The sequence below is a fragment of the Stegodyphus dumicola genome, chromosome 1, assembly GCF_044657685.1.
Source record: "Stegodyphus dumicola isolate Sdum_Otavi_A_Nest chromosome 1, ASM4465768v1".
Taxonomy (NCBI): Eukaryota; Metazoa; Arthropoda; class Arachnida; order Araneae; family Eresidae; genus Stegodyphus; species Stegodyphus dumicola.
Window position 1 is genome coordinate 264,645,738 of NC_140768.1, and position 12,242 is coordinate 264,657,979.

Here is a 12,242-nt window from a genome sequence, read left to right on the forward strand (position 1 = left end):
AGTCCAGGTATAGCTTGCAGTCTGATTCTCGTCGGACTTTCATATGGAGAGCTCCAGGTACACGCTACCACCAAGAAAACATCATTGAAAGACACCGTTACGGTGGTGCAGGAGTGCTCGTTTGGGGTGGAATTATTCTGGGTTCCAGAACTGACCTGCATGTTCACATTGGAACCATGATAAGCCAAATCTATCGGGACGTCATTCTGGAACAATATGTACGTTTATTTCGGGGTGCCATGGGCGCACAATTTGTGTTTATAGATGACAACGCCGTCCTCCCCGTGTAAACATCGTAAGCGAATCCCTTCAATCGGAGGATATCAGCGTATGGACTGGCCAGCATTCTCACCGGACTTGAATCCAGTAGAGCACGTGTGGGACATGCTTGGCCGACGAGTTGCAGCCCGTCAACCTCCTCCTACATGTCTACCGGAACTTCGGATAGCATTGCGTTTTGAGAGGTGTAATATCCCCCAAGATCAGATCGATAATTTGATACTCAGCATGCCTAGGCATTGTACGGACTGTATTGCATCGTCTGGGAGACATACAATGTATTAACAATCATACCAACCATGTAATATTGGTTTTTTGTAAATAGTTTTTTTTTTTTTTTTGTGTGTGTGTGTGTGTGTGTGTGTGTGTAATTTGCTCCAGGGAGAAAAAATCGCTAGTTTTTTAATAATGTCAAACATATAGCATCTTTTTTGCTCTTTACCTTTTGTTTAATAAATAAGCTTTACAAATAAGTCAAATTTGTTTTGCTTCTAACTCTTCCTTTGCCTATTTTGCATTATCCTTAATTTATGGACATGAGTGTACTACGGCTACGTCTGTCTTCGAGTATCATCTTTTCTAATTACGCTGTAAAACTGTTCCAAGTTATAACGCAGAGAACTAACCAATCCGTTACAGTTTTCTCCAAGTCATCTTATGTATATGTAAAAGATCTGTAAGAATGTGAATATGTTAACCATCGTCAGATTTTATTGTTATTGGCTGCAGCCAACAGGAAAAGTACCATCAGAATATGAAGCAAATGGTGGAAAACAGTGAAATGCAATATGCAAGAGTGAAACGGTAAATAGAGATAAAAAGCACGATAGATAATAAAAATTATCAGTTATGCACTGTCTCTTCGGGAGGGGGCGGCAAGACATAAATCAGCTATTACTAACCATGTTTCTTAATATATAGCTTGTAATTTATTGAATTTAAACATGAATAATTAACAATGACACTATAAGGTTAAACATTATGCATCCCTCTTCTAGGGGCTAATAAAAATGAAAAATAAAGTACGAAAACAAATATTGATAAAGAAATGTTAATAAATAACGATAAATGAATTTACAGCTACGAAAAACTGCAAATAGCTGCCAGTTGCTTGATAAGCTAAAAAAGAGCTCAACCTGAAAAATCTAAGTGCAGAAATAGTTTATTGCAGCATAGAGAAAAATATGATTTTTAATACATGTTTATGAATTTGCATATCGTAATGATTTTGAATGAAGTCATTAACTTTATTTTCGAATAAATAATACTTTTTTCATCTCTTTCTAGCCGAACCCAAGCTCAGTCTTCAGCAAGTGGCCAATTCGCAACTGAACCGGGTTGCCCCAACTACAAATGGCACGAATAATGCCGTCAATCAGCTATGTGCCATCTGCGGGGACCGTGCCACTGGGAAGCATTACGGAGCATCCAGCTGTGACGGTTGCAAGGGTTTCTTCCGAAGAAGCGTGAGGAAGAACCACGTTTACGCGTGCCGGTTCGCGCGAAGCTGCGTTATGGACAAAGATAAAAGGAATCAGTGTCGTTATTGCAGGCTCAAAAAGTGCTTCAGGGCTGGCATGAAAAAAGAAGGTAAAGCTATCCTGTTGTTGAAATTAGCCAATGCATTAAATTAAATCAGCTCAAACACTACGATTTTATGTTGTTTAAGTCACTTTTTTTCCGAAATGTATTAAGCCCCCTAAAAAAAACGCGTGTTAAAATGAAATATAATTCTCAAAACTTTAAAGTCAAGCACTGTCACAAGGAAAGAATGACGAAACACTGAATCGGTTATATTATTGAAGTTCAAGATTTCCAAATTTGTAAAGATTTCTGAGCGTGGCTAGTAGCTAGATTCCTTCAATGATGATTTGGGAATGAAATTCTATTAGATTCTTACCAATAGCGCCTTCAAATAAATTTTTGCTTCAGACCAGACACATGAAACACTTCAAATGCATTAAAAAAAGTCAAATCATAGAATAATACTTAACAGTTGTACATAGAATTTTTAAATGCTTAATTGTTTTAGTTAATAAGCAAATCTGAACTAATCGTTAAGTTGCAGGTGAAGCAGTAAGCAGAAGCACGATACAGAATCTTTACATATGAATTTAAATGCACAACTTGATACAGCAGCAGCGATATTTCCTGGTATTTATCACAAACTGTAGCGGATGTGTGAAATTGTGAATTCGAATAACTTGATTTGCTTTTAATTATTGACTTTTAATTTTAGCTGCTGGAAAGATTTTCATGAAATTTAGTAAAAGCATGAATTAGTAGTGTATTTTAGAATGAATACGCCAAACATTTATTTTATCAAAACTTAGCACATAGATAAACTTGTTCAAAACGTAACAAATATCAGAATGCAGTTGGGTATCGCAATGTAAGACGATTAATGATATTCTATTCCATTTATGATGATGTTAATTAGAAAAGAATAAAAATGATTTTTTCCTTCTGTCGTTAGAGCGTTAACACTTCTCTTCTCATTAGCTCTTTATTCAAGCTCGGTCTGGCATTAAGTCAAGGCATTACAAGTCATCGTCTTGTAACATAACTTTTTGATTATTATTATATTCCTAAGCGCACTTACATAAAAGATCTTAAATTCTTTAATTTTAAATTCTTTCTCATCATGTAGAGATACATGAGCTTTCAGGTACAAAAAAATATCAACAAAACTCACTTCACATCTTTTTACTAAACAATTGATGGTTAAGGCGTGATGGATACCCTGTTTTCTCCATGTCAAATAACACATGGAATAATTCTGCAAACAATAGTCAAGCGAATTCTTGAAGAGTACGACCTTAATTTATATTTATTTTAACTGGGACGGACATGTTTATGGGCCCGCTGCTCTGCTGTGATGTTAAGTGAGGAATGCATAAATTATTGATATCGAATTTAAAAATTTCATTCAAGAAATTTATCAGTGGAATCTGTTTCCATTAGCAATAACAGAGTCGATGTTTCTATTTCTTCGATTAATTAACTTGTAGAGTCATTAGGTTAACTGGAAGCAGAAAAGATGAAAAATATGCAACCGCCTTTGCCGGGAATCGAACCACGGACCGCTGGAATACCGGCCGAGCGTGCTACCGTTACACCACGAAGGCACGCTAGGGAAGTGGGAGAAATACCTTATATACTCCCCTTTTTAAAGGGCGACTAGGGTTTTAGGGGACCTAGTCGCCAAATCCTGGGTGCGGAGAATCATCATCCACAACCCTTTTAGTTCGGGCGCCACTTGTAGAGTCATTAGGTTAATTGGAAGGATTAAAGATGAAAAATATGCAACCGCCTTCGCCGGGAATCGAACCACAGACCTCTGGATACCGGCCAGCGTGCAGAACCACTACACCACAAAGGCACGCTAGGGAAGTATGAGAAATACCTTATAAACTGATTTTGTACAGTTAATTAATCGAATTTAATCTTCAGTACTCAGACTCCACGCTTAGAGTTTGATCTCATAGCCATATACTGGATTCATTTTCAACAATCGGCTCGCGTCTGATTTACTTTGGCCCGCTTCTTGCCAGTCAATGGCTCTTCACTGCAGTTTCGTTTAACGAAAATTATCTCCAGGCGTGGACATTGTAAAGATAAAAAGCTGCCTCTGGACTCTAGACAAATGCTACTTCGCCGCTCCCTGTCAAAATTAAGTAATTTTTAACAGCACCTTTAAGCATTTTATTTTGAAATAAATGTTGTTTGTTATTAGAATATTATTAATGCTTGTTCTTATTTCGTCATTATTCATATTATATTCCGCAAATCAGCTATGTATTTGAAATGGCCGTAAGGTATTTACGTTTATATACATTTATGCATTTATATTTACGCACCCTTTTAACCTTAGAGTTAGTATTAGTTAGTTACAGTTATGAGATTCGAAAGGTGTACTTTGAACGAGCTGATCTAGAGGTATGGCGCAGCTTTCTTCCGGGAACGAAATTATCGTATTAAATTATAAGCATTATTATATTTCACTGTTATATTTTGGATTGTAAATAATGAGCTGCTAGGTGCAGAATTATTTCTTTAACAATTGCAGTCATACAGAAAAAACATTTAAGCAGTGCTTGTTAACTGTTTTGTTTCATCCATTGATCATAATTTATTCGTTGAAATTAATGACTTTTATAAGCAGGTAATAAAATATAAGGAAGTGATGCAAGAAATTGAAGAAATGCAAGAATTATAAGTAAAGAAAATCATAAAAAAATTGTGTTAAACTCAAAACAGCATAATGGAATATGAAGCCTCCTTCAGAAACATTGTTCCCTTCCATATTAATATTATACCCAAAAATCATAAATGTATAAATACTGACTACGCTTAAAACATTTTGTATGAAAACTAATATACCTAACGTAAGAATTGTTATTCTAAAGCACAGCGTGCTTATGGATTCAACAAGATATTATGTAACGCATTATCTAAAAGTTATTACCTATACATTTCTGATAAAAAGGTTTAATCAAAGTACTTTTTACTTCAACACATAGATAAAAAAATGCGTTAAAGTACTCCTAAAATTCCGATAATTCATAAGAGGTTTCATGACAAGCGATTTTCATGGCTTATCATGGAAATGATTGCTTCATAAATTTTATGCTCTAATAGTTGATACATCAAAAATAAAAGTAATGTGACAATTTTCAACAACTTTTAATTGTTACATTCGTCACATAAGTATTTTCAACAACAACAAAGAAAAAAGCCAAATAAGAAGTGTAATAAACTTAAAATAACTGTATGCAAACTGAAATATTTAGTAATTCATTAAGTTAATTATTAATTTATTGCATATTTTTTTGGGGGGGGGTTATATATTTTGCGTCATGTGGGAACAAAACTACTCATGAAGACGGAATTACTATCTTTCCAAATCAATCGCAACCCAGAACATAAACATGCGCGCTCGTTTCATACATATATTTACTAAATATATAGTGAATGAATGTAGTGAGCCAAGCACTGTTCATTATTTAGTCCTGTTTTTCAATTACTATAATCATGTTCTTGAATCTACTTGGATAGATAATTTTGTATCTGAAACCAACCCTACAGGACAAGCCGGAGAGCTCTGTTAGACTGCCAGTTAGAATTTCAAGGTCAGGGGTTGTTAATTACAGGGTTGTTAATTTAATAATTGATGGAATTTTATCATTTTCAAGTACTTGAAGTTAAATATTTGAAGTAAGTTAATACTTACATCAGATACTTAACTTCAATAACTTCAAATATCTTTTGAGCCTTATTCATCACAGGCATATGTTTTCTACTAGGAAAACTTATTTTATTGAATTAATTATTTAAATATAATAATTTATATTTCAGTTTTTATGCATGCAAAAAAAAAATTTAATTTTAACAATTATAAATACAATACATAAATTAGAGATTTAATATTTTAATATCTTTGGAAACTTTTCTGTGGGAAGAAGCTTGATTGAGATGAATAAGAATCACAATATTTGTTAGCTGTTTCCTTCCTACATCTTTATAATACCTTCATTTTAAACCTGATATGATATTTTTAATTGTATCGTCGTTTTTTTATCAAAACTATTTCATTATCAAGTAATGTCACAAATATTATCTTTGCAGTCGTTATCATTTTCTGCCTCAAAGCCATGTCCTGAAAACCTAAATAATTTGTCGTACCTGCTTTCCATTCTATTGTATATCTGTTATTTCCCCCTCCCCTCTAATTTCTTCTTCTAGCCATTTTGGAGCAATGTTTATTCAATTCATTGTTGACGATTAAAATTGCAACACCAATAGCCAATCGTTTTAAAATTTGTATAATAGATAGGGAGGGACAGAATATGAAATTATTATATGCAAAATAACAAATATGCAAATAACAGGTGTCTATAGTGCCACCTAGAATCATTACGAAGGAGAAGAGAAGATTCATATGGATTTTCCACATAAAAGGGATTTTGCACCCTTAACCAGCAGTGGAAAGTATGTTTCAAGTAAGATCATAGACTATGAAACGTATAGAAGCATGTGTCCGAATTTGATCGTGGAAGGATGATATTGTTTCGTAACTGCGGATTCTCATAGCGCTAAATTGGCTGCTTGTGTTGGTCGAAATCTGACCGGTGTCATGCAAATATGGAATCGATGGGTTTAGGAAGGATGGAATGGGCGACATGTAGGCTCACAACGATCTTAACTCTCCAGTACATTAGAAGACACATTTTATGTAAATGGTCCGTTTAGCCACATCAGGCACTGTAGAACAGGTAATAACGGTATGTGGCACAGAAAAAATGTGTCTGCATTTACTGTGAAGCATCGTCCTGAGGTTTGCGGACTTTCTGAACGGCAGCCTAATTTCAGCTGTACAGGAGAGCCTTTGTAGCTAGGTTAGTGTATTGATGATTGACATTGACGCATAGAAGTGATATCTTTCTTCATAGGTAAATTTCCCTTCTGCATGCAACATCATTATAGATTATACATATATGTCCCTACCGTAAGGATGGTTTATTTTTTTTCTTTTAACATCTTGTTTTATGCAGCATCATACAGGCTCAATGGGATGCGATTGGATACGAATTCTGTTTGTGTTTGGTATACGTATTTGGCAGTCTAACTAGTTCAGTTTTATATTACAGACGTAATGAGGCTGTGGTTGTCCCAAATTTTTAAGAGTACCCTACAGCAACTTACTAGTAGCACAGTTTGTGATCACGTTGCATTCAATATCCGAAGTGTTCACGATGGCACAGATAGAAGCCACACTATTGTAGTCCCACAGCTGATTGAGGTATGAGCTATTGTAGCTGACTGTTAAGCTTCCGCCCCAGATTTGAGGGATAAAACCACCAGGGGGGCGGATCAAGAATTTCACACTCCTCTTCCCCTACCACCAACCTCTCGAGAGGACTTTTGGCTAGCTGCGTAATTTGAGTGCCCCCTTGCCGCACAGACACTATACCCTTACAGACATGCATGCGTTCTATGAGATTCGAACCCAGGCCGTTGATGTGGCAGCCTGCATCACTACACCGGCTGGGCGTCTTCCTCGATACACAACAGTTTTATAATTTTGCCTTGACCGGTGCGTTCACTACATCTTTTCCGGGTTGAATATTACTGGTCTATGGTATTACACACATTGGCCCAATAAAGACACAGATAAGATTAAGTAAACCCGACACCTGTGCATCCATTTAGGCATATTAGATATCGCCGGGCATGTTAATTACTAAGCTTCCACCTCGGAGGAATTTCCGTGGGAAAACATTCCGGGGTCAATCTGAGGGTCTCCCACCCCTCTTTTCTCACTATCAGCCTTTTGAGATGATTTCGGATCGCCATGTATTTTAGAGCTGCCTTGAGCACAGACACTGTGCGCTTACCGACATTCAGGTCTTCTCCGGGATTCGAACTCGGGCCCTTCGGTACGGCAGAAGGATTGTTAATCAGTCAATACTATCCCGTAGTATCTCGGCAGCACGATAAGAATACAGTTTATGACATCTGGTAACAAATTATAGCTGTCATTATCCGAAAATGTCAACCAAAATCTCTGTGACTTTATGCCTCGCCATATAACTTTAGTTATCTTTGATAATGGTGCCCCATTTGGTATTGATCATACCACCACATTCTGTTTGTCTAGAACACTCGAAAATTTTAATGATTCATCTTTGTATAATATAATAATCCATACAATGAGCTTAATTTACATTTTATCCTTGTTGGCGGTATTATTTTAATGTCCAACGAAATAATTAGCAAATGAAAGAGGTTTTTCAAACAAAACTTTTAAGCTGTTTAAGTATGCATTTCAAACGAAGCTTTTAAGCTGTCTTTTATACTCCCGTCATAAACTAAGCCTTGGCAGGAGTTACCATTGAGCGAAACGCAGTAGCTTTCATGTGCCTTGGCCTACTAAGCAGCCACCGCGGTAAACTGCTGGTCGATCCAAATTAAAATCCCGGAGAACGGGCTAGCTGCACGGGAGCTTCCGTGTTTTTACCATGTGTAACGTGATTACGAGCTCAGTTTCCCTTAAAATGTTCTTTACGATGGCATTCCTGACATTAAATAAACTGAGAGCTCTCGTTCACTTTGCCATAATTTAAATAATCCAATCCAGTCCTTCCATGTATCTTGCTAACAGCCAGTTTTCAGAATATTGAGATTCAGGAGATCATATCATGTTTAATTTATTTTTTCGAATTTAGTGAGTCTGTTAATTGTATAACAAACAGCGATTTAAAAGGAATAAGCACATTTTTAAAAAACTTCAGTGTTTATAATGTAATTTGATTTTTTTGATGCATGCAGTTGATGTAATTTAAAATAAATTTGACTGGTAATGTATCCATTTGATAATTCTTAATGAATGTATTTAGCATCATTGTAATTAATAAAAGAGGTTTTAACGCCATATATTACGTATTTCAGTATAGAAAATCCCCACCCTTTTAAGGCATTTAAATGAAAACTAAAGCTAAAAAATGAGCAATTAATTTCATATTTTAAATACTGTGGTTTGAAAAAAAAATAGTAACAGGTTTTCGGTTATGTAAAAATTCGAGATTTTTTCATCTGAAATGCAGTAGCCGTTTTTTGTATTCTTTAAATACAAATGAAAAAATCTGTTAAAACGTCGCAGTGGAATTAATTATATTGATCCTAATGAATTGTAAGAAGAGTTAAATGAATCTACAGAAGTTTTAGAAAAACTTTTCACATGGGATAAGAGGCCTGTGATTATACAGCGGCTCGCATTTGTTTTCGAAAAACTCTATTTTTGAAATATATTTGCATAAATCTTGTGTTAAACATTGACACATAGAAACCAGATTTTTTTTCTAATATATTTTATCATATTTCAAAATAATTATTATCAAAATTTTCCTTATTTGCCCAAAGGGGCCTTAACCCAGAAGGGCTATTAGTCTCGAAAAAGGCATTTTGCGTCGAATCACTAAAAGCGTTGAATCGCTTTTCAAATTGTTGTCACTGAATATTATCGCCTTGTATTATATTTAAAGAAATTAAAAAAAAATAAGAATCTGCATGAATGTATATATTGTATTTCTCGCATTATGAAGCAAACTACCGTTGTTTTTTCCCGAAGCCCGAATTTTGAATTTGTTTTATTATCTATTTAATAGTCTGTAAAACTTTAACAAATTAATTGATTAAAAAAGTCAACGATTTCAAAGCGAGCAGTGGGAACACTGTACGGAATAAAATAATTTTATTTCTAACGCGCGAGACTGTCTATCAGAAATTCTAAGAATATGCTGTTTTTAATATTTTTAGCCCAAAGGGGCATTAGCCCAAATGTTCTCGAAACGTGTATGTGTGTGTAAATGGAAAAAAGCTCCTTTGAGCATAATATAAAATCTGAAAGCTTTTAGATTTTTTTTAATAAAATAATTTATTCAAAAAGTATTAATCAGTAACTCACACAATAATTCGAACGCGTGAAAGTTTGATTGAACTGTTTTGCGGACGATGTTTCTTGTCATAATTTTTTTTTTTTTTTTTTTGTTTTAAATGAAAATGCAACTCAAGAATTATCGTTTACATTTGGAAATTCTTACTTATTTATCAGAATATAGTAAAAGTTCTATATTTGAAGTGAACATGACAAAACACTACAAATTATGTTATAAAATTAATTATTCATTGTAAAGATGGTAAAAATATTCGAATAAATATAAATTGTTGTTTCAAAATATCCGAATACTTATGTGAGTTCATTTTCAAAGCAAGCAGATTTTAAAAAAAGACGATGAAAATAATGTGCCAAAATAAGTGTGGAAAAAGTCATTTCGCTAATATTTTGTAACTGATATTCGCAAAAAAAGGAGAAAAAGAACTGAGAAACCCAAGTGCTCGGAAACAAATGTGAGCTACGGTATTATAATACATGGTTTACATGTAAGGAAGGCATCGTGTCAAAATTTTATTTATGAAATTTTCACATACATTAACAGGATTTCCTTTGACTTAATATCTCTTGCAACATGCAAAGAAACATGTTGCTTACCTGTATTCCTGGCTGTCGTTGACTTCCGAGAGTTATGAGTTTTACTAGATTCAGAATTTGAATTATAGTCCAGAGTGATTCTGAAAAGAAATATAGGAAACTTCACATTAGAGAAAAAGCAGTAAAGAGAATTTTAATGACAAAGTATTTACATTATTTAAAAGCAAATACATCATTTTTATATAATGCATAAACGTTACATACATCTTTAGAAATATAGTTCTTATAAAGTCTCATTTTTTTGGTTAAAACTCCGAAATGTTCTAAGCCTAACCTTTCATTATCGAATTCTTTTAAGTGTCACTGTGCTGCCAGATTACTTGCGTAAATTTAGTGTTGCCAGATCAGTTTCGGTATTTTCTCAATTGATTCATCTATGTATTGCTGATCTAATTACAATTATTAATAGTTTTCATCTTTTGTAGCCAACATATAGAATTCACATATGTATGCACATTTCCACATAGTCTGTAAATCTATCTTGAAGCTTATTATGTAAAGTTTAAAGTATGAATGTTGTTAAGCGCTATTTATGATACGAAAATTAAAGAAACGTGTATTTTTTCCAGCTGTGCAAAACGAAAGAGACAGAATCAGCTGCAGGCGGCCAAGTTATGATGAAGCAACAAATAACTCCGGAATAACTTTAACTGCTCTGCTCAATGCTGAAATATTTTCAAGACAGGTAGTTTCATTTTTTAAAGGTGCAATACATGCGATGAAAATGCATTATTCTTACATTGTTCATAATATTCCCCCTCCCAAATCACTATTTTGCTAATAAAATAGCAGTATAAAAAGTTTTTTAGTTTTTATTTATAGTTATACCTTATGGAGTATAAACTACTTGTAGGCAGAAAATATTATGAAGATTAAAATTTGATTAATAATTCAGCTTTAGATACTACTGAATATTTTATTTGCATCTTATTCTTAGCGTGCTGGTTATTAAATTCCCAGTAATAGAGCCAAGAAAAGAGGCAGAATTGTTTTTTTTATTAAAATCTAGTTTTTTTATTATTATTTATTAATTTTAATGCTGAATTACTCAATTATCTATAGTAAAACAGCTTGTCCAAATCTTGCATGCTACAAAGGCTAGTTCGATAGCAAATGCTAGATCAGAGTTTCGCGACCAGGGCGAAATTCCTTCTGGGGGGGATTTCGTAGTTTCAGAGGGAATTTGGTGAGCCTTTTATTTATCTTTGAAGTGTTTAGTTTTAGTTTATGAATATAAAAAATACTTTTATTCAAGTTTTGGTATCTATCATCATTATGTATAGTTTTTCTTGTTTCATTTATAAAACATTCAAAAATAATCTAAATTTAAATAAATGTAAATGCATTTATCGAGCTTTGGAAAGGAGGACTGGTAATGATAGTTTAGTGATGGTGAAAGGATGCATGGGGCAAAAAAGGTGGAGAACAACTATTCTAGATGAATGATCAAATTATAAATTATATTGGACAAGTAAATAAATCAGTTTTGAAAGCAAGGAATAACAGGTCTCAGAATTCCAGAAATATAACAGTGGCTGTTAAGTGTGTTATAAAGGCGGACGCTTGGGTAAAATCCATTGGCGGTGCGCAAACTGTAATTCCAGGTAACGGGCCGATATAGTGATGCATAGTGCAAGGTTCGTGATGTTTGTCAGTGAGGTACTGCCTGACTCGGATACGATCATCATTTTGTAGACAATGTTGTGCTATTCGTTAACTATGAAGCTCCGCTCTAAATTTGGTAGAGAACATCTCAATGTACACATCTCCAGCAACGGAAACCTTATTAGGATTCTTCCGCAGACAACATCGAATGTTACATGTTTATACGGGTTGTTGTGCAACAGATCCTAATTATGGTGCTTGGATTAATGATGTTTTTGTGTGATCCAACATTGCCATCCGTAAAACA

The 12,242-nt window shown here is 34.3% G+C and overlaps 1 protein-coding gene across 6 annotated transcripts in view; it reads left to right on the forward strand.

The window, feature by feature from the left end:
• The window catches only part of Hnf4 (Hepatocyte nuclear factor 4), a 200,748-nt gene that overhangs the window by 173,905 nt on the left and 14,601 nt on the right, over positions 1-12,242 (forward strand). For all 6 annotated transcript variants that reach the window (XR_004757728.2, XM_085827658.1, XM_035356229.2 and 3 more), the window contains exons 2-3: positions 1,567-1,869; positions 10,900-11,015. Coding sequence is in view for 5 of the 6 variants with exons in the window: in XM_085827658.1 (XP_085683784.1) it covers positions 1,567-1,869; positions 10,900-11,015 (419 nt within the window). In the remaining variant the exon portion in view is untranslated. The remainder of the gene's footprint in view (positions 1-1,566; positions 1,870-10,899; positions 11,016-12,242) is intronic.